Below are 23597 nucleotides of genomic sequence, written 5' to 3' on the forward strand. Positions count from 1 at the left end.
AAGTCATTAACTGGGTAAGAGTTGCGGGGTTGTAAAATGTGTTTCACATACTTGAACTTTTACTTCGGGCACAGGAGTTTTGTTTTTAAATTATAAGGCAGGGCATTTATTCTACAATTTCTGTGGGCTAAAACAACAACAACAACAACCAAAGCTTAGTTTTGCCATTTGGTTAAGTGAGCAATGTTGTTTCTCGTGAGTGAGCAAATAGCCCACCAACGTGGCTGAGCACCCCTTTCCATCGATTTAGGAGGTAGATAAAGTTGATTTTTTAGAACCTTTGCTTGAGTTTAATATATATTAATTGTACGGACAAGTTTTATTATCCGCCGGTCACTATGCTCGTAGCTATCTCAGAATGTTCTGAACATATTTTTATCGCAAGTAATTAGATCAATATCAATTTTAGTAAGAACAAGTGAACATATTGAAGGCACTTATATAGGTCATGGTGATTTTTTAAGAAAAAGTTCTAGGAAGTTGTTCACGCTCAAATTTGCAAACTACACTCTACAATTATAAAAGTACAAATGGCACGAAGAAAATGCATGATTTATAGCTTCGAAAAAGAATTTTAATTAAAAGTTTTCCATGCAGAGTAAAAAAATTTGATCAAGTTTTCTCACATAGAGTTAATTTCGTGAAAAAAGCCAGTCATAAAAGTTACTTGAATTTCAGCGAACGTTGACGTGATATATTTTTTCATCCGAAAATTGAAAGTTGAAAAATCTACGAATAAAAAATTTATCTGTTTCGACTTTGAATTTTTTATTTTTCCAAGAGATCGAATATGCAGCCGTTAAGTCCAGTAATAGAAGACCAAATTAGCATCTTCCCCGTAAATAGTTTCATGGGGAGGATTGTAGATTGGTCAATTTAGGGGTAGAATGTTTGCTTGATCCATAAAATTATATTAAAGCCTCTGATTTTTTGGATATTAAATCTGAATTACGACTGAAAGGGTTTCAATACGATCTTACATATGACACATCAGGGTTTTCCTAGAGGTGCTTATTGGGTGGCGAAAAACACAACCTGCACCATATCGATAATTTGTTAGTTTAAGCCTACCAATTTCAGTAATTGTTTTTCGGCTGATGGCCTTTTCAAGTGCAGACGGGCATCAAAGAACCAGGTTTACAGGTTTTTATTTGAGGCGGGTTGTTGACAAATTGCTATGATGCGACCGTTTACAGGTACTTATTGATCGTTCGAATCCTGGTTAATTTTGTGTTTTTATTGTATTACATTTCTCACCTACCGAACTTCGGGTGAAACTTCATGGTTGTGCTCCTTTCCTGAGGAAACCAGGTAGTCTTTTGCGGGATTGCTGCTACATTACACTATGCGAGCGATATCTCGCAAATTTTCGGTGACCATTCCAGAGTTTTATTTCTTGTTTTTTGCAGCCGTGTCTGTCAATTGCTCCTGACAAACCTCATGCAATATGGTGTATTGTTTAATAATTTGCTTGTGGTAGAGTGATTCGTTTTTTTGTGTCATATATGATTATAAGCAAAAAAGGGGGTTTAATCTTGTTTTAAATGTGCTGAATACGTAGAAAATAGGTTATTTTGATCAAAATAGTAATTGAGTTCCGAAAGTGCTCAACTTAAGATAGTGGTGCTAGGGTGCTATAATTTTCAAGTTAATGGGTCGGACGGGTACTATTATGAGCGGGGTCCAGGAAATTAGGCAACAAAGAAATTAGACGACCGTAAAGAAACGGAATTTACGGACAACCAGTTTTTACTCAACCAAAAGTTAATTGAAGCATGTAAACGAAATTCACGCAATTTGCACGCAAGTTATTGTCGAAATTCCGTTAGTTTCTGATCGTCTCATTTCCTGTCGTCTAAGTTCCTAAACCCCATTATGAGCAGACCCGCCAGTTTTTACTTATCGGACTATGTGAGCCAACGTTTTACAAGACAAATTTCACCCAATTCTGAAACTGTTATTCGGCTGTCATAAGGAAGTAAAACTTTGCTTAGAAAACAAATTGACTGTTATGAACACATTCTTGTCGCCATTTTAACATTGCATCCCATAATCACGCATTTAGCTATAATTTGATTTAAAACAAGAATGAAAGTGGGATATTAAAAATACGGGGGAAACTGGAAAAAAGCCAGTCGTGCAAGTTTTTACCTTTCGTTGGGTCACCTCAATGTTGAGTTTGAACGAATATATGATGTTGTTCTTTGTCGTCTTGTCTTCTGTCTCTGGAAATGAATTTAAATCCATTCTCTTGATCAATTTGGGATAACAGCACGTGCAGAATACTGAAAACCTGAAAACAAAAGGGGAGACTGCAATCGTGTTAATAATTCAGCCCTCGTATTACCTGGATTTGATAAATATCAAACTTATTTTTTTTTCTTCCTCACACAAGCATCAATTTAATGGTGTAACGAGTGGTTTTAGAAGAGCAAGTATGACAATCAAGTTTTAATAATAGCCTAATTAGTCAGCATGCATGAAAAAAATTTAAGAAATGAAATAAATATCACAGGTGGTAGGATGGGGGTATGGCGTGAGAGGAGATAGAAGAAAAAGAATCAAATTCGGCTCTTTTCCAGCTTGTCGCAACCCCCCACCCCTCCCCCGCCCCTTTCGTAAAAATGATGTAAAAATTTGCTCACGCTGACGCGTTTTGATTCAGTTTATAACACACTTTCATATATAGAATTTCAGAAAAAGTTTAAGGGGGGAACTGGAAAAGAGCCCCAAATTTCTTCTTCCCTGTCAATGAACGCAGCTGTGAAATTAATTACTTTTTAATCTTGTTAGTTCAGTCAGACATGTATGCATGTTTTGTCGTTTTTCAGTGCAAGGAGGAGGTTCTGACATTATTTGCGTTGCTTTAATTTTGAATGAAGGGCTCTTTTCCACTTTCCCCTAAGTTTCAAGTTGTCTATTTTCTTAGTTGTTTTGTGTGCTATTATGGTTTAATGCGTGCGGTATGAAGAACAACTGTGTTCACAATAGTTAGTTTGTTCACCATTCAAAGTTGCATTATGCATACATAAAAATAGTTTTTCAAAACTGAAAGGCAAATGTGAGGGGAGGAGGGATGGAGGTAAAAAAGTGTGAAAGTAGATCTTGTCCAGGCTCTTTTTCCTTGTCTCCCCATCTGCAAAATTTTACAAATAATATTTTTGTTCGCGTAATCCAATTGTTATGAAAACTGGCATGCGGACTGACTAAGCCATGGCAAACATGTTTGGTCTTCAGACCTAACCTTGTAAAACCACTAGTTACACCATAAAATTGTTGATCATGCGAGGTGGGGCAAAAGAAAAGAGAGCCCTTTTCCATTATAGCCCCCTAGTAAATATTAGGGTAGGGGCCTCTACCCATTAAGCATATTTTGAGCTTGTTAGCATTTATAAACTATATTCTATTTAAACTAGTGATCAGGGTAGTGTATTACTACGAATCTTATTTTTTCTAGCCTAACTCGCAAACAAAAGTGTTCAAGTAATTGGAATTTTCACTGCATCCATCATTGGTAATTGCATAATATCTGTTCTCTGCATTATTTGCGGCTATTGTTTGGTACCTATAAGCGTCCGTTGCTGGGTGGCTAGTGTGTGAGACTCTTAATCTCTAGGTCGTAGTTTAGAATCTCAGACGTAGCCGAATTTTTACTAATTTGAGGCTTATTGCTTGTTTTTTTTTTGCCTTTTATAGAGCTGCTTTTTGTCCTGTTATCGCTAGTGTCTGCGAAGCCAAGCTTCGCCTCTGCGTTGAATTTTGCTTTTAATTGTGGTTGTTTTTTTACCTACTCGATTTGTAAGTTTATCATGTTTTGAAACTTTTCGGTCCTTATTTTCGACTAAACAGCGCTTTCGGCCTATTTTTTTGGCTTAATAGTCTTATATCGCGCCATTCGATGGGAAAGGGAGGGGGAAGGGATTTAAAATTTTTAAATCAGTTTCAAACCTTCTTGAATGGTTTCTGCTCAGGTATTTTTAGTTTTTTTGAAGTCCTCTGCTCTTGTTCTTGCACGTCATTTCATGCTGTTCGGAAAACTTGTTCGGCTTTTTTGATGCCCTTTTCTCTTGTTCTTGTGCGTCATGTTGTTTTAATTCAATACTTGTTGTATCGCAAGCTGAGCTTCGCCATTGTGTAAATTATGGATGTTATTTTGTATGAATGTACTTACGAATAAAAGCACCTTAATGGTTTCAAACTCAATGAAAAATTGACAAACGGGGGAGGGGGCTATAAAGGTAGAGAACCATTTGTTTTCGCACAGAAAAACTATCAGAATAAACGAATGAGCATGTACAGTGAAATAGTCTGTGAATGTTAATTTTTTTGTCATAACTTGTAACTCTATGCAGCGCTTATTTCAGTCGTAACAAAATATGGAAGCACTTATGTATGAATACACTTATGAATGAAATCACAACGATTGTTTTCAAGACACCTAAAAGTTGATAATCTGGGTATATATATTTTTTGCTACTAGGCTGGGGTTTGATGGTATAATGGGAATGGCGCAGAAAAGTTTCATATGGAAAATGTGATTGTAGTGAAATTTGGTCATCATGAAGTAAAATGCGAAATTGCTTCAACTTTTCATGAACTGATTGAGCGATCATTTTTGTTTTGGGCTGGATGTTTTTTAAATGAAAATCGTATTTTAATAAAAACGCCAAAGTTAGCTCGGTTAAAAAAGTGTTAATGCATTTTGGAACCAAAAAAAGTTCATAATAATTTTCAGGTCATTATTATGTATGTTCATTTCGATAATTTAAATTCGGAAAATCTAGCTTCTAGTTATAAGTTGCAAACAATGGATTAATGATCTCAATAATGTTCCTGGGCAATGTATGTCCTATTTTTTTGTTTTAATATGGAAAAACTGTTAATATACTTTTTACGCTTGCGATTAGCACCGTTATCAAAATGGAATATAGACTTTTTTTCGGGTTAACAACTTGTTGAACAGAATCACTTGAATCAATTGGTATCGTGGTTCATAATGAATTCAAATTTCGAAGCGTCTCCAGCACGGTTAGTCTGGAGGTAACCAATACGCCCACGACCCCAAAGGGCCTGGGCTCGAAACTCACCGGTCCTGTTTTTTTCTAACAGGAAATAGTCCGTTTCAAAAAAAATTGTCGGCTAATTAATGTCTGCTTATGTTTTGTCGGCTTAGTTGCCATATCGTAGATTTTTTTAAAAAGTTTTAATACATTATTGTTGCTTTTAGCGTTCTGATTAACCTCTGTTGTTTGTAATTTTTTTTGGAAAATGTATATTTTTTTTTGGTTGAAAACTTTTTTCTGCCCAAATGATTTCGGCCTTTTTTATTGGCGTAGTGGCCTAAGTTTGAGTACTTTCAACGAAAATATTTTTTATAATGCTCACCTCTGGATCGCGCAAAATGGTAAGTTTCTTAATAGTTTTTCATGATAACAATTTTTTTTCCGGCTTTTTTGACTTTTTTTCCTTTTTTTTGCCTTGATTGGTTTCGGCGTTTTTTGATATCGGCTTATTGGCCTCATATTGTGTCTTTTGACAAGCGAAAAAAGTTTTATGTGTGCGTGTCTTTGTTTTGACGTTGAGAGGGACTTAACATCTTCTTAGTCTTAATGTTTTTTCCGGTTTTTTATTCTCCTTTTTTGGGCTTAACAAGTTTCGGCCTATATTTTATCGGCTCATTGTTACCATACTGTTTCTTTTTAGAGTGTTTTGAGGGTGGGGTGGACTTATTAACTTTTCAGAAGTCTGAAATCTCGTTGGTTTTCGACCTTTTTGATTTTTTTTCTCATTTTGTTTTGTATCGCAAGTGATGCAAAGCTCAGCTTCGCCTCTGTATTTGATAATTATTTTGAAAAATTGGTATTACTGTGAGCTCATTTGCTGCGTTCGACAGCCTTCGGCTCTGTTTGGTTGCTCCGTATCCTTCCGTGGTTTGGGTGACACTTCTTGGTTGGGGTCATCAGTGTTTTCTGTTCAGTACTCGGGTTCACCAGAGGTTGATTTGGTTTGGGTGATTTTGACTCACCCTATGTGCCTACTCTGTGACCCCTCCGGGATGCCTGTGGGTAGGAAAGGAATCCCCGTCAGACACTGTGAGGCTTAAGTTTTTCCAACATAAATCAATAAAAAAGACAGCCAACGCAAAATTTCGACGTCAGACTTTACTTCGCTATCTGTTCGTCTGTCATTTATAAAGTTGAATAGTTTGAAGTTAAAGTCTACAAAAGACTCTTTAGTTCCAAAAAATTCGCTGTCTCAGTTCCGACCACAGTTCTGTTTAATTGGCATTAAATTTGGTTTCACATGCAAGTGAGTTTTTATATCGATTTAATTGGTATCAAATTTGGTTTCACATGCAAGTAACTGAGTTTTTCTCTGGCTTGTTGATTGGGCCACAAATGGAGTAGGAAGGAACCATATTTTCATTTAAGAATTTTTGTTGGCAAAAGAAATTGATATGCTATTAATGCTTATTATGACTCGGATTTCATAATGACTCGGATTGAAAAAAGACAACACTAAAAACTAATCTCAGTGTCGAGAAAACTGGTCGGAATTTCGTCTCAAGCATTTTGGCCTACTGGAGAGGTAAAGGAAGAGTCATTCTATTTATGGCCTTGGACCTCTGCACTTCTTTGTTAGTAAGACCCCTTCAACAAATCCACTTTCCGTACACCAGACTACACGTCTCTGAAAATCGGTCCTCAACATTTTGGAGGGTATGCAGGAACCATAAAATTATGACATTAAATTTATACCAAAGAACTATGTCGTTCTTAGGTATTCCAAATTAAAAGATGTTGACTTGGTTTTATTTGGAATTTTTAGACAATCAGATACAGTTAATGCATATGCAGCGCTAAATAATTGATTTCGATCTAATTAGTAAGGGCGGAGAATATTAACTTAGACTGTTTTTCAACCATTCGCTGGCTATGTTTAACAGTGGGGATGAGCCTGATTTTAAAATATGGCTTTAATTGTAGTTTCAAAAAAGAATTTTAGTTTAAGATTTCCAGTGAAATTGAAAATTATGTTTTGATTCATTTTTCACAAACAAGGCTAGTTTCATCAAACACATAGTCAATCCTAGATTTTTCTATACACTATAAAATCTTCACTGTAATGCAGTTTGCTGCATAAAACTTGGAAGTTGAAAAAAAGTTGTTTCGAAAAATGTAAGTGGACTTGAGGCTGTTATAATCTTTCTAGCCCAACTCGCAATAAGTGAGTGCTGACTTTTGGTGGATTTTTTGTTGCATTGGGATATCAATTTAGTGTTTTTCCCATTTTAATTCGGACCAGTGTTTGAAGATATCAAGAGCCGATAGCTCAGTTGTCTTGTCATTTGACTCGATATCTAGAGGATTTATGTATCTTTCAAGACTTATTTATTGTTCCGACCACTGAAAGTCGGGAGGAACTTTGTCTTCATGTTTGTCTTAATGTTATTGTTTTTTCCATGCCAAAATAATTACCACTAATAATTACACAAAGCTTGTGTTAAAGTATGAACTCTTTTTCTTCAAACCTAAGTCGCGAATATTTGTGTAGATAATTGGTGTAGATTAAATCCTGAAGCTTTTTTTGATAATGAATGATTTCACGTCTCAATTTGAAAACTCCCGGGTCAGATACAAAATATAACCGATGGAAAAACTATTTACACTTGCGAAGCGAGTGTATTAGTGTGAACCTTCTTTTTTTCCAACCTAAATAGCAAATATTTACAGCTTTTTCATAGCATGTGCTTAGATATTCGAATAATGATAAGTTAACACAGTTGATGCATTTTTAAATAATCAAATGAACCGAATAAAGTGTTTGTTTCAAACAAGATAACAATAATTGAAACTTGATTTCAGAAATTTTCTAAGTCAGTACATCTCGCAATCTTTTACAATTCGTAATTTATCCATAATGTGGCTTTATGCTTTCAAATTTGTTACATGCAGACTCAGTGTGGATGCCTTCAGTTTGTTATAATCCAAATTATTTCTTGCAAAATTGTGTCGTTTTGTATTTGGTTCCACTTTTGCTGAATCGCATTGGCTATTTGTTAGCATGTGTAGCTGCTTTATTCGTGACTAGTGTTTGTTGTTTGTTAAGCTTTGGTGGCTTAGTAGATATTCGTGGCTTTTTTGCGGTAGGTTGTAGATTCGAATCGAGTTTTTGCTAATTCGAGGCTTATTTTTACTTTTTCTTAATTCACTTGATAGAGCTGCTTTTTATCTTGTTCTCGCAATTGTACCCAAAATTCCGAAAGTGGAAATACTCTTCCAGAATGTTAAGAGTCTTGCCAAAAAATTTCACCTTGCTTCTCGTCAATCCTTTGTCAAGACATCTGAAATTTTGTTTGTGAAACATGGCCAATTCCAATTGACGATAACAACAATTTTGAAATTCCAGGTTTGCATAGATTTGATAATGCATCTATTACTGACTCTAGACTACATGCTGGGTTTATTGTGTACGATACCCAAGATATCAGAAACTATTGTTCAGAAGTTAAAATAACGTTAGTTTCGTTGTATTACACCACACAGTGCGGGATTGTTATTTGATTTCCCTACATCGAAGTCCTTCAGTTACATATTTGAGTGCTTTTAAAGCTGATTTGACTGAAATAATGATTAAGTACAGAGAAAACAAATTGTGCTTTTTTTTTGAAGGTTTCAGTGTTGTTATTCTCTCAAACATTTCTTTTGTGACTTTCATGTTGTCCTTTGATAATCATCATTTTAGGACGCCCATAACTACAACAGGCAATACTAAAATAGATCTTATAATTTGTTCACCCAAGAGAATATTGTCAGTCGTTTTAAGTGAAACTGTGGATAGTTACCACTAACCTTTGATTAGCAATTTCAATTTTTTTGTTTGCGTAATCAAACTCATATCTAACGCTCCTTTTTACACAAGTTCAGGAAATAAGTAAATGATTAGTTCAGCCTAAAAAGTTTTTTTCCAAATTTTCATCAATTATTTTTCTTGCGTTACAACTAAGCATCATTGATTTAACTTGAACAAACGTGACAGCTTTCAGCAATTTGTAAATTATAATTTGTAGTGTGAAATTTATTTACACCCGCGAGCATGCGAGCGTTAGTATTAAGAGTTCCAACCTCCTTTTTTGCTAACCTACCTAGCAAATGAAAGTGTTCATTATTTGGTCGCACAGTGTTGGTTAATTTGTGGTACTTGTTCTATAATCACGATCTATATCATTTTTCTAACGCATTGGAAATCCTATAGCATGTGTTCTCTGCTTTGTTTGGCTAGTATTTTTCATTAATTAAGCATCCGTGGTTAGTGTGTGAGACTCTTAATATGCGGGTTGCAGATCCAATCCAATACGTAGCCAAATTTTTACCGATTCGAGGCTTATTTCGACTTTTTCTTGTTTTAATTTTTAAAGTAGTTTTTTGTCGTTTTCTGGCTAGTGTTTGCGAAGCGCAGCTTTGCCTCTGTGGTCATGAAAGCACTCGATAACTGGGTTCCTATTAGCTTTTTATTTTTTTTGTCTTTTTTCGTACAAGCAGGTTAGCTCAAAATTTTTTAAATTTAAGTTGCGATAAACTTAATTTATCTCCAAATAAAATAGTTTTTGAAGATTTACATGGCGCTTCTCTGGCAAAAAAAAGTTCAAGTAACAATTTTGAAACAAGCTTTTTGTCTGTTATGTCTTGTTCATCTTTCTGAAACAGCTAGTCGATAATGTTTAATTTTGTGAGCTTCCGTATTTTTTCTTTCATGACACCACGCAAAAAGTGACATAAATATGAAAAAAAAAATTTTAACGTGGTTGAAACTTTTTTGTTACATGCACAGCAACTACTCTCGTTTTTTTGGTGTTTTTCTTAAATTTTGAAGCTTTCGTTTGCCAATTTTTCAGCTGGAGCTTGCAAAATGCAGCTTCGTCTCTGTCTTGTTCTTGCATTGCATTTAGACTCTTTTTTGGACATTTGAGTGTTTTTGGGGAGCGAATTCGGAATCGTCAGGGGGTCCCTCAACTTCCTGATTAGTATCTCGTCAAAATACGGGTATAAAACTGTCTTGAACAGTTAAGTTTTTAATTTATAGCTCAATCTAGTTTTTAGCTTGTGTTAATGTTTTTAGATCTGCTGCGCTCATGAGGCAGATAAATAAGCCTATCAATCGCTTAGCATACTGATTTTTTCCTATCAAAAATGTGTCGCTTAATATGCTGTTATTTAATTCAAAAGCGGCAGCTATCATATTTTTTGCATGTTAAATAATTAGATATATATTCACCCAGCTGCATTTTGACTACATTTTGTATTGTATTTTAATATAAAATTTGTCGGATATATTACTTTTTCGGGTAATAAAATTAAATTAAGTATGCTTATGTGATACGTTTGTGACTCGAGGGGGGATTTTCAAAATTTTTTTTCAAATTTAATCGAACGTTTTTTTAGGTCGACCAAATTGAATTTCTGAGCTCTCCCAAACCACTCTAGAGACTATAATTTGACCAAATTTTCTGCGCTGCAGGCAAACTTTTGAAAAAAGGCCGAAAAGGCGTTTTTAGGTTTTTTTTTTGGAAAATGTCGACCAAAAAAATCGTGTTTTTCGGCGCGCGCTCCCCCCATCAAAATTAGTATAGATTCGCGCCTTTACGAAAATATTAAGGTCAGTCAGCCAAAAATGGATATCTCAAAATAGTACAAAAGGAGGATCCTTTATGTCGTCAGAAGGTCGAATCCCTGAAGAGGGGGGAGGGGGTCCGCCTTGCCCCCCAAATCCGCTACTGATTTTGTGTATGCTATGTGACTGGAATGCTAAGTGACGACAAATCCCAAACTCAAATAGTTGCTAATTTAAGGGAATTGAAGGGCAAAGTTCTTCCAGCATAAACAGATAAAATTGTTGTGGTTTTACTTCGTCTGGGTTTTGGTTGGGTGACTGGCCGCCTAGTGCGACTAAATTGTTTACGCAGCTGCAGGTTATTGCTAATGATCTGCTGAAGCTGAAGAATTCGACCGAGGAAAGTGCGCACTAGATTAGATCAGCTGCCATTCATTTCCCGTGCCTTGATTTTCTCATTCTTTCGTTTCTTGCCTTATAATCTCCCAAAGTAACTGGCTGTGATCTGATATGTCCGTTAAAGGGCTTGAGAAGATAATATATCCCAATTTTATTTGAAAGTCATAACTGACACGAAACTATTTGTGTGAGCATTGATAGAAACTTTTGTTGAAAACTAAGTTGTTTGCCGTTAAATACCTTTTCTGCTCATAATCAAACTTATAGGGCAAATAGGGTGGTCACAAATAAAGGAGGTACCGTTTTATATAGGAGGGCTGTTCTCTCATTCGAATTGTAATGGATATGTACATTATTGTTTGCAGCAGAATGGAGGCATGCCTGGTTTGGACTTGCCGACATTCGTGTCTGGTTCAGCAAGTGGAGGTCGGGCCAACTCTTCAAACAACAATAGCAATGCCTCTTTCGCCCCCCTCCTGGCTCAGACAGCGAGTGGGTCTGGAGGGGTGGGGCAGCAGGGAGTGGGTATGGGTGGGGGCATTGGTGTGAATAATGTGAGTGTGACTGTTGGCAGTGCAGAGTCGAACAAACAGCCGGACGCGGAGATCAGGAAGTTCCGCAAGAAGTACAGACAGGAAATACTCACAGCAGCTATGTGGGGTTAGTAGAAACAGGATATACTTAAAATATGGTTTCTATTTTTTTTTCAACGGATGTGATTGGGCATAGGGGTCAAAGTTATAAGTGTTCACTACTAGCCGAAAAGTTGTTTTTATCTCAGTATATGAACTCTATTTCATATTAAACGCAATTCCTCGAATCTCGAAGTTATTTTTTTTGTAGCGTCTAGAGCGGTTTTGGATACAATTTAGAAAGCTCGGTTGAATATCGAGCTTATTAAAATTTGTCGAAGGGGGTCAATAACGAACGGTAGGGGGGTTGGAGGGGTTGACTTCCATGCAAGAGAAGGACAACCGGCAGTCATGAATTGGGTGCTGTTTTATCTGCTCTAGTTCAGAAGCACAGAAATAAGTGAGCGTCTTTTTCACTAATGGTTGTAAAACGTCTCTAGAACATCAGTATTGTTTAGGTGTGAATCTGCTGATTGGAACTGAGACTGGTCTCTTCTTTCTCGACAGGAGCGGCGAAGGCAAAGGTAATACACGAATAATTATTACATAGAATAATTATCGCTTAATAGAGTATCTAAATAAAAGCATTAGCAATTGAAATTGCTTGGATTGTTTTTTTTTCGGGTCCGTTGCAATTGATTAGTCTTCATTAGCTTCATTTCTAGTTTTCATTACAAAATGATTTTAGGTGCATTTAATTGAAATCTTAATAAAAATGGACTTTGAGTTCAGAAAAGCTCATAACAAGCATATTAATCTGGTCGTTACAGTGTCGCAGCTGATCAAGCGGAGGAAGTTCCAGTTGATAGACACTCTGCCTAATCTGAATCTCATGATCAGCATCTCTGGAGCCAAGTGCAAAATCAGAGCATACTATTTGAACCTGTTCAACTACAAGATACTCGGCCAGGATGTAAGATACAGCAATTTTTTCTTGAGCGGATTTCGAGATCGATCAAATTCTTTTTCCGAGGTTGCCTAAAACACTGTATAAACCTTTTTTTGTGAAATGGTTCTGGGCCACAGGCATTTTCGGTTTTTGGACCATTTTTGCATAATTTTGATCCAAAAGCTGCTTTTTTCGGCGTGCGCTCCCTCCTTAAGTTTAACATTTATTGGCGACAAAATTAGATTTCACCAAATGGTATTAAAGGAAATGAAACCGCCCCCCTAAATGCGCTTCTGACCCTGATTACACTTGCGAAGCTAGTGTATTATTACGAACCTTATTTTTTTCAACCTAAGTCGCAAATATTGGTGCGGACTCCAATAATGGTTGGGCACCTTTACAGCTTTTTGATTGCATGTGCTTGGACAATAAATTAACATAGTTGATGCATTTTTAATTCATCAAATGAACCGAAAAAAGGTATTTGTTTCAAACAACATCGCAATAATAAAAACTCGATTTTAGAAATTTTCTATTTTTTGAAATGCATAATATGGCTTTATGCTTTGCGATTTGTTGCATGCAAAGTTAGGGTGGACGCCTTTAGTTTGTTATATTCCAAATTATTAATTGCCAATTGGAGTCTATTTGTATTTGGTGCTGAATCGCATTGGCAATTTGTTAGCATATGTAGATGCTTATTCGTGACTAGTATTTGTCGGCTGTTAAGCTCGAGCAGTTGCAGGGATAGTGCGTGAGACTCGAAACCTCTTGATTGCAGTAGGTCGCAGATTCGAATCTTACACTTAGCCGAGTTTTTTGATAATTCGAGGCTTATTTCTACTTTTTCTTATTTAACTTGATAGGGCTGCTTTTTGCTCGTGTTGTCGCTGTTTGCGAAGCGCAGCTTCGCCTCTGTGGCCATGAAAGCACTCGAAAACTGGGTTCCGAGTAACGTTATTGCTTGTGTATGCGAAGTGCAACTTCGCATCTGTGTTAACAGATTGGGTTGAGTGATAAATCATGTTCAAGCACACTCAGTAGTGATTTGAACGACACTAAAAATTTGAGAAAAATTGGTTAACTTTTTGGGTTTTAGTATTATATATACTCGAAATTAATAAATATTTAATGAACAAGTACCAATTCACAAGAACATTGGGCGTTTTAAATCATATATGTATATATAATTGTCACATTTACTTTATAGTTGAGGATTATAATATTGTGTAGAAGCCAGCCTCGATTGAATAAATCTTGTTTGTTGATTTGTAAATATCATACAGCATGTATGCTTTAACCTCCGGGTTATATCCGCAAGCTTACATATTTGTCGAAAAAAATTTAAATGCTTGGGCCGAAAGTCAGAAGCCGAAAATTGGCAAGTTGTGAACGACAAGTTGTTGTTAGGCTCGAAACGTATATTGCTCATGATTTTATCAATAGTCCGGGTGGTTATGTACAGAAAAGTAACGAAGAAATTTAGGCTACTTTACCTTTCTGCAACTTGGAAGTTTTTTGACACCAACAATCGCTTGTATTATTACGTTTGCGAGAGCTAGTGTCTTGTAATGTCTGGTATCATTATGCATTTAGATGATGTCAGTTGTAATGGCTGGTATCATTATCATAAGTTAGATCATGATGTCAGTTGTACCATGGAAATTGTTTCAGCCTCGCAACAGTGAAGAAAAACATAAGCCGGCTTATGTACAAATCGGAGATTTCGAGGGCTGTACACACTTCAAAATAGGTATGAGTATATCGAGGGGTCTTTGTATTTTTTCGTTGCCTTCAGTCATTTAAGCTTTGCCCCTTACGATCACGTCTCAACTCAATACTTTGAAGTGTTAAGTAGAGCCATTGGACTCTTTCTTTCAGTCAGAAACAGTAGAATTGCAATCAGATTTTTTTTGGCGCGCTTTTTCTCGCGGTAGCCACTTGAGGCTAAGCAAAAAAAGTAGCTCAAGAAGGGCTATCTGGGTAGTGACGTAGCCGATTTAAAGACAGAATGTGATCCTATTTCGAACTAAAACATGTTGTAGCGCGTCTTTTGTGTTGTATTGCAGTGAAGTATGAGCGGATCAAGTTCCTGGTGATTGGTCTGAAAAACAGTGTCGAGGTGTATGCTTGGGCACCCAGACCATACAACAAGTTCATGCAGTTCAAGGTAACAATCCTCCAACAACGTATAGCTGTTTTTATTTTGAATGACAGATCCTTCACCGAGGTCTATTGAGGTATGCGTTTTGTGCACATAACATGATTGTAAGTAAAATAAAGATACGTTACTTTTGATAGTAGTTCGACAATTGATATCAGCAAGTGATAACCGCATCTGGATATCCTGGTCGTGTGTTATAGTCGTTCCCGAATCTGACGTACACGCCTCGGCTGGTGGACTTGAAAATAGAAGACGGCAATAGACTCAAGGTCATCTATGGGTCCGACAGGGGTTTCCACGCTGTAGATCTAGACTCGTCCCGGTGCTTTGACCTCTACCTGCCACAACACGTAAACATGCATAAAGTTCCTATATTTTTTTTCAATTAGGACGAAAATGCTTAATCGTTTGCAAAATAACCGTTTTTGATCGATTGAAGAAAATTCACATCCCTTAATTGGCTTGGGGTATGTTTACACGGCATATTTCCCATTTCTCAACATCACCTTTTTACACTTGCGATTAGCAAGCCTTATCAAATCTTTTCCAGGTAAGTAACTTGTCTTACAGAATGACTGAAATATCTGATAATTTGGCTCATAAAAATTTTATTTTCTGGGTCTGATGCTGCATGTGTAGTCTGGGAGTTAACTTCCATGCCTTACACTCCAAAGGTAGGGCTTGAATCCGGTCAGGACCTGTTGTTTGATAACTGAAAATTGTTCCGCTTGAAAAAATAATGGTCCGACTTAGGTTGGCCACTTTGTCCATTTTAATGAACCGGTCCCTGGAAGTCACTTTTTGGTCCTTCTTTTGCGTGGGTTCCTTTTTTACACTTGCTAGTGTTAGTGTATTAGAACGAACTTTGTTTTTTTCTAACCTAATTCGCAAAAAAAAGTTCATTATTTGGTGGCAGTGTTGATTTTTTTGTGGCACTTTTTCTATAATCACGATCTAAAGCATTGGAAATTTTATAGCATCTGTTCTCTGCTTTATTTTTGGCTAGTGTTTGGGATCCATTAAGCGTCAGTGGCTGAGTGGTTAATGTGTGAGACTCAAAATCTTCAGGCCGGAGTAGGTCGCCAAGCGAATCCGAGACGTAGTCGATTTTTTTTTCACTCATTCGAGGCTTATTTATACTTTTTGGGCTCTTTTTCCCCCACCTTACAGAAACATCAATTTCATGGTGTAACGAGTGGTCTTACAAGGTTGAGTATGAAGGCCAAATATGATTGCCATGGCCTAAACAGTCCGTATGCCAAATTTTATAACAATCCGAAATTGTGAACAAAAACTCTTTTCGTACTGCACTTTATAGAGCTGATTTTTGACGTGTTCTCGCTAGTGTTTGCGAAGCGCAGCTTTGCCTATGTATAAGAATTTGATTTGAAATCTGTTTTGACTTTCGTATGAAATTGTCTGACAAAAAGTGTTCAAAATTCAATTTCCTCCAAAAAATGGCTGGAACGAAAAAGGCCTACAAATACCCAATCTCCTTGAAAATGCTTTTTGTTTTTGTACTTTTGATGAAAATTGTCTTCTGTTCAATTTTTACCAATTCAACTGAGGTCATAGTTTCTTCAAAAAGTGTGGTCACCGTAGACGGACTATCGTTTGTTTGCTTATATTTGTTGGCTTAGTTGCCACAACATGGAATTTGCTTATGATTTTTCGTAATTTTTGAAATAGAAAATCTTTTTGATGTGTGCCTATAATCGTGCAGGTGATTGAGTTCAAAGTTTTAGATTTTTTTTTCAATTTTTTTGAATTACTTTTTTCTTTTACGGAATTACGGTCAATTTATTAGCTGTTCTTAATTTTATGTTAATTTTTTAAATCTGTTATACTCTTTTTTTCCGCCCTAATTCGCAGATGTAAATGTTCATTTTTAAAGTGTTCTTTTATTGCAGTTTGTGTATAAGATCAATAACCAGCTATTAAGTACAGCCAATGCTAAGGATATTAACGCAGACTATTATATTACAATTAGCACTTAAATATCAAGGTATCATGGATCAGTAGCGTAGAGGTACGAAAGGAGACCCGCAACAAAATAAGAGGGTTTGAACCTGGGCAGGGTCAGATGTTTCTAATGAACTTTTTTCGTAGACTAGTTAAAATGAGTCCGCTCTATAAATTAAAATGAGGCATGTTAGTTGGTAAATTTCGTTTTTTCTCCAATTTGGCTGGTTCTGCTAATGCGTCTTAATTGGTTTTTGTAACTTCGCAATTATGTAGACTCATAATTAGCGTGCATCACTTAAGAATTTTAGTAGATTCAAAGTTTTACTCATTCAATTTCTCCCAGTAGCGATATCGGTCATATTTTTGCTTGTGAATGCGAAGTGCAGCTTTGTCTTGTCTCTGTGTCAAATATTGGGAATATCTATATTAAAGAATCTAATTTCGTATGAGCCGCTGTAAAGCATAGAGGGGACTGTTATGAGGAGTTGTTTCTACATAACTGAAGGTTCGTAGCTTTTTTTGGTTCAAAGAGTTTGGCTTGGTGTTTATTTTTCTCGGATTTCATTTGCGTTCTTTCATTGAAGCCACATGCGCTCGTTGAGATCAGTCATTATCACTTGCTGAAAGATTTATAAAAAATTTAATTATCACTATTTAAAATATATTTCGCCTGTTTTTTGTTGTTACGTGACACTGAACAAAGTGAAGATACTTTAGGGTGTGTGGTTTTTTTTTCGTGTTTTTTTAACGAATAGGCGTAACACATGCGAGATTTCAAGCGTAGTGTTGACAGCCAGGTACTCTTGTTCCAACCTAACTCGGAATTGATGTTCAGATAAAAATACCTCAACACAATTTGAGTGTCTGTGTAATGCTTATTTGTTTTTCTACTTTGGTTTGGTGGCTCGTGGTTGCAAGGGCATATGGCGGAATGGTCAAAATATGAGACTCTAAATCTGTAGGTCGTAGTTGATGATGGAGGCTACTTTTTTAAATTATTTTTCAAAGGTTTTGCCATTTCAAAGCTCCCTTTGTCGTTTGTTTGCGAAGTGCAGGTTCGCTTCTGGGTAGAAATTGTTCTCGCTCAAAATTTTTTTTTTTTCGCAATGCTAAATGAAAGGCAAGCTACGCTCTCCGAAAACACAAGGGATGTCTTATACTTTCGATGACTTATAATTTCATCTTACTGGTTTGAATGTTTTCAAGAGTCGATGAGCGTAGTTGAGATTCTTATATCCGGCGTGATGATTTTTTTTCGGAAGAGTCTTAAAATTTGATCAGGCTCAATTTTTTTGCGGATTTCTTATAAATTCAGTTCCCTTCCTTTGTTAAAAGGCATTCAAACTCTACTATCGAGCAGCAATAGAGTAATGGTCTCGAAAAACGTGATCGTCTTCTATTTTTGAAAAGGGATTCTAAGTTTCAGATATCACAGCGAAATAAAACGTTTATCTATTGGTCCATTTTCTCAAATTGGGTTAGTTTTACCGAAAAGTGCGATTTTGAGAAAATAAATCAGTGTGTTTTTTGTTAAATTGCGTTCACTGGCTCTTTTCCATGTATATGTTGGCTCTGTTTGTTTTTGCTTCCGATATTTCCTTTTCATGCTGTTGAAAAGAAAAATCTGATTTCCTTGTAGGCATTATTTTTTTAGGACTTCAAAATCTCTTACGATTTTCAGCAATTGCCGTTTACTTTTGGCTTTCAGGAATTGTAGCTTTTATTTTCTCTTGTGTCTCACTTGTGATGCGAAGCTCAGCTTCCCCTTTGTATGTAAATGACACTGCGGTTGGAAATTGCTATCAATGTGTTTCATTGACACTAAGGCTACTTCTATTTCAGACGGGTACGGGGTCAGTTGTGCCGCATTGCATGGTGACATTTCCAGGCAGTAATGGAACCAAACTACTCTTGTGCTACAACAGTAAGTCCAAACATTTTGCCTAGCTGCATTCAGTTCCAAATTCTAATTCTGTTCAATAGGATACTTAACCTAATCTTTTTAAATTACCTTCAGTTCATCATTAGCTCAGCTCGAAAAATATGTTGTCAAAGAATCTGTGTGCGCTGAATCATTCGATGTTTAATCATTTGATTTTCAGGCGAAGGTGTGTACGTTGATACAAATGGAAGGACGTTTAGAGACGCCGCATTTCTCTGGGGAGAACCACCGACATCCGTTGGTAAGGATATAGTACACGTTCTAGGAAGCAAAAAATCATAATAGTTGACAGTTAATTGGAAATGAAAGCTTCATTATCTGCTGTTGCTTACACAGCGGTGACATCATAAAATGTAAACTTTTTAAAAATTAGATTTACCCAAAAAGCTTCTGACATGTTGGCAATCAGTTTCTTTTTCAATTCTGTAGCATCTGTTTTAGCGGCGGTCGGTCCGAATCATGTGTTAGGATACTGCACGACTTCCATCGAGATCAGAGCAATAGATACTGGAAACCTGGACGGAGTATTCTGCCACTACCAGATACAAAAACTGCGTTTCCTCTGCGAGTCCAACGGAAAGGTATTATTCAATGTTTTTCATCAAAAATGTTGAGGAGCTTGTTGAACGCTGTCCTTACTAAAAATGAGGAGCTTGTTGAACGTTATCAGTTGAGCAACCTATTTACGTTGCTTTATCTGGTGGAAAATTATAAATTATTTAGCTTTAAATAAAGAAATTATCATATAATGCAGCTCAGTTTGTAGGTCAAAGTGGTCCCAATTGTAATGTTTGTTATTTTCAGGTATTTTTTGCTGCTTCCAAAGGCGGTTTCTACCAAGTGTACATACTCATGTTCAAGGAACTCACAGCTCTTCATCAGCACAATCAACATAACTCTCTTCCTGCTCCACATCAGTCGAGTTCTACTCTAAACAGCAACCATACAAATCAACAGGCACCAACGGGAAACAGTAGCAGCAATGCATCGCCTGCTCAACTCCCGCTGCAGTCCATCACAAACACACCTCAGCATCTTACGACGCCGCCTTCTCTGTCAATTCATCACCAGTCCACTTCCGGACAAAGCGTAGGTGCTGCAGGAGACGCCCAGGGATACCACACGTCGGATAGTAACCAGCCTCAGACATCTGGACACCCGCCATCGCTACTACACTACGCGGCATCTCCAGTCACGCAGTCGAATCAGACTCAGTTCACGAGTGGCGCGACTAGTGGAAATAACAATGGCGTCGGAGGCACTGACAACTTGGAAGGAGGCCGCAGTTTGCGGGAACTGAACAGTCTAGAAGATCCGTCGAGACAGGAACAGTTCCTCATGAGTTCAGTCGGAAACTACCTGACTCATTCGACCACTGGTGCTATATGAGACTCATCCTTGATGCATGAAATGAAATAAAAAAATTTCCCCGAACTTGGTAGATGTTATGAAATAGTTGATCCGTTATGCTCGTGACATAGTTTCATATAAAAAAACGATCTCTGGTCTTCTGTATAGAGGGTGTTCAACAAGCAGCTGTCTTATCTTATCTACTTCTCTCTTTTAGCTGTAGCTGTTATGAATTGAATGCTTAGATAGTTGCCATTGCCTTGCGCTTCTCAGAAAAATTCGATTGCTCAAAATCATGACTCAACTTTTCCATTAGAAATCTCTGCACTGTGCTCTCTTGTGCTGTTTTATTCATCTCGACATTGTTGGATTATATTCTGTCATTCTAAATGGTCCCAAAGTGGCTCTTTCAGCCACTGCGAGTAATATTTGAACTGCAGTAAAGTAGTTTAGTATAATTTGTTTCTGCAGTATGTCACATCGTCTAAATGTACAGATGCTGCGATATAAATTATTTCGAATGGGGGATCTTTATATATCCAATTATGCATTTTAAAGAAATTAATTTAATTTCGCAGGGAATATTTTGTTAATCTTGTTAAACAATAAAACTGATTCGAAAGTTTGTCATCAGGTGAACTGAACTGAGTATCGTTAAAAATCTCGCTTGGCTTCAAGTCAAAAATGCTTTTAATAAGTCTTGAGATGGTACAGTTCAACTATGCCGACTGACAGTTTTCATTTTGCCTTTAATTATAAAAAATTAAACCAAATTTTTATTTTAGAAATTGAAAGCCATGTCTCAATTTTTAGTCAATATAAAAGCATGTTTTTTCAACGCAAATTACATAATTTAGGATTTCTTTGAAGTGAGTTTTTGATTGAGTGGCCACTAGCGAGACTAGGTGAAAGATGCTTTGTTTAATGTTTGAATTTTCGCTCCAGCTGGTTGCTTGTCTGTCATTAAACTCCAAACACCAAGGTACTCAAAAGGTATTGGGTCAAAAAGTTTATATTGATAGCCTAGAGCTTCTACATTTTTCTCCTTGTTATTTGCCTTCTGTTTGTGTACTTTTTCCAAGGATATGCTCAATTTCGAGGCTCTGACCCAAAATTTACAAAGGCATTATGATCAAAGCTTCAGGGAGATACCTGAAGCGGCATTTTGGCTCCATATTGCAAACCTTTGCCTGCGGCGGAAATAGAAGCATTCTGTTTCGGATGGGCTGGGAAAATCAATTTGGTCGTGAGACTCCTAATATCGAGGTAGCAGGTGTGGATCCGACATCTTAAAACATTTCCAGTTTGTTGAGATGCTTCTACTTCTTCGCTAACGTTTGCGAAGCACAGCTTCGTCTCTGTCAATCTTTGTGCTGTTGTTTCATGGTTTTTTTCGCCTTGAATAAAATCAAAAAGTATTTTAATATTAGCAACTGATAAATAATCGAATCTTTATATCGCAGAACCTTTACACTCCCATTTAAACTATCATTTTGAAGAGACAGTGACCGAAGTGAAGAGTCTTTATAGTTCTTGGAGAGTTTTGGTTAGTTTTTTTGGCCACAAGTTGAAAAATTTTCTATTAATTACAGATCTGCAATCATACATGTTAGTATTTATGAATGTATTTACGTATATATGTACCTTTATTCAACATATATTCAACTTCCGCCGAATCAAAACTTTACCTATTGATCCAGCTTTCTCCAATTGAAATAGTTTTATTACGACTGCGATTAGAAAGCGTTATCAAAGCGAATATAGACTTTGCCGCATCACAAAACTTTCTTGTTTTACAAATAATTGAAATCATACAAAAGCTTAGCTTAAATCAAATTCAATTTTTTTGGAGCTTTTCCGGCACGCGTTTTTTGAAAAATACACGCCTGAAGTGGTAAAGATCCTGTGTTCCAACCTGGCTAGAACTCAAAAAAAAACGTGTGCCGGAAAAGTTACAACAAATTGAATTTGATTTAAGCTAAACTATTGAATGATTTAATTTATTTGTAAAACAAGAAAGTTCCGTGATGCGGCAAAGTCTATATTCGGATTTGATAACGCTTTCTAATCGCAGTCGTAATAAAACTATTGGAGAAAACTGGATCAATAGGTAAAGTTTTGATTCGGTGGAAGTTAAATATATGTTGAATAAAGGTACTTATATACCTAGATACATTCATAAATACTTTCATGTATGACTGCAGATCTGTAATTAATAGAAAATTTTTAAACTTGTGGCCAAAAAAACTAACCAAAACTCTCCAAGAACTATAAAGACTCTTCACTTCGGTCAATGTTTCTTCAAAATGAAAGTTAAAATTGGAGTGTAAAAATTCTGCGATGTTAAAAGAAAAAGATTCGATTATTTATCAGTTGCTAAAAGTAAAATACATTTATGATTTTATTCACGGCGAAAACAACCATGAAACAACAGCACAAAGGTTGACAGAGATGAAGCTGTGCTTCGCAAATTTTAGCGAAAAAGTAGAAGCATCTCCAAAAACTGGAAATGTTTTAAGATGTCGGATCCACACCTGCTACCTCGATATTAGGAGTCTCACGTCATTTCCTTTGAGCCACGGACGCTTAACGATCGGCAAACACTAGCCACAATCAAAACAAGCTATGATGTTTCCAATGCTACAGATTGTGATCATAGCAAAAGTGCCACCAAAAGGGCATTTTTATTTGCGAGTTAGGTTGGATTAGAAGGATTCAAACTAATACTATACGCTGAAAAGCGTAAAAAACAATCAATAAATCTTCAAAAAACTTCCAGCCTATATTATAGTCACCGCCAGGTTCGATTTTTGGAATGTCTCGTGCTTCAAAATCTTGTCTTTCTGCTTATAATTAATTAGCTTGGTTGTCTTGCTAGGGATTTTGCTGTGCTGTGATTAATTTTCATTGTAATTGAAAGAGTTTTGATTTAATTTCGTGATTTGTTTTTTTTTTCGTTTTGAAGCTCTATTGGCCTCAAATGTTTCGGCGTATATTTTATCTCATAGTTGACCTAATTAAGAGTTGTTTCAAAGGAAATTTTATTTTAATGCTTTGTTTTTCCGGAGAGGGGAGCGTAAGTTTTTATATTTGCAGGACTTTCAAAATTTTTTCAATCGAACACAATTTTTCTCGTCGGGAGTCTAAGCATATTTTGCCGGCTTAGTTGCCGCTCATTTAATGTGTCGGAATACTTTTTAAACGCTAGTTATTGTTTTTCTGGACACGTGTTCGTCAAGGTGAACACCATTCTAGACAAATTTCTGTGAAACTTTTGTATTGTGGTTTTTTGGAAATGTTTAAATTATGTTTCGACTTTTTGTTTGTTTACCCTTGCAAAAAGCAAAAGTATTGCAATCGGGTATTAGTCTTTTTCCTCGTAAACAATTTTGTTAATAGAATGGTTAAAACTAGAAATAATAAATTTGGGTTCAGTTCATATATAGTTCAAATTTCTTTGCGCCTGTGACGGCAATGGTCCTGGTTTCAAAACTGACAGGACATGATTTTTTTTCGAACGAGAAGTTTTCCGTTTCAAACACAATTTTCGGCGTATTTTTTGTCGGCTATTGTTTGGTCGGCTTAGTTGCTTTATCGGATAATTTTTTTTTTGCTGTTCGCCTTTCACATTGTAGTTGCTTTCAG

At 36.4% G+C, this 23597-nt stretch overlaps 1 protein-coding gene across 3 annotated transcripts in view; it reads left to right on the top strand.

Moving 5' to 3' along the window:
- LOC134840524 (serine/threonine-protein kinase mig-15-like) overlaps positions 1–20666 on the top strand; it is a 40721-nt gene extending 20055 nt beyond the window's left edge. The window contains exons 15-24 of one of the 3 annotated variants that reach the window (XM_063856428.1): positions 11376–11670; positions 12101–12166; positions 12413–12555; positions 14206–14284; positions 14601–14701; positions 14896–15045; positions 18503–18584; positions 18763–18843; positions 19044–19183; positions 19407–20666. In XM_063856428.1, coding sequence (XP_063712498.1) covers positions 11376–11670; positions 12101–12166; positions 12413–12555; positions 14206–14284; positions 14601–14701; positions 14896–15045; positions 18503–18584; positions 18763–18843; positions 19044–19183; positions 19407–19991 — 1722 coding nt within the window. In that variant the 3' untranslated portion in view covers positions 19992–20666. Of the gene's footprint in view, positions 1–11375; positions 11671–12100; positions 12167–12412; positions 12556–13397; positions 13575–14205; positions 14285–14600; positions 14702–14895; positions 15046–18502; positions 18585–18762; positions 18844–19043; positions 19184–19406 lie in introns of those variants that run through there. The other 2 variants (XM_063856511.1, XM_063856592.1) reach the window with 2 other exon arrangements.
- Positions 20667–23597: the final 2931 nt, after the last annotated feature.

This window comes from Symsagittifera roscoffensis, chromosome 1, assembly GCF_963678635.1.
Source record: "Symsagittifera roscoffensis chromosome 1, txSymRosc1.1, whole genome shotgun sequence".
Taxonomy (NCBI): Eukaryota; Metazoa; Xenacoelomorpha; order Acoela; family Convolutidae; genus Symsagittifera; species Symsagittifera roscoffensis.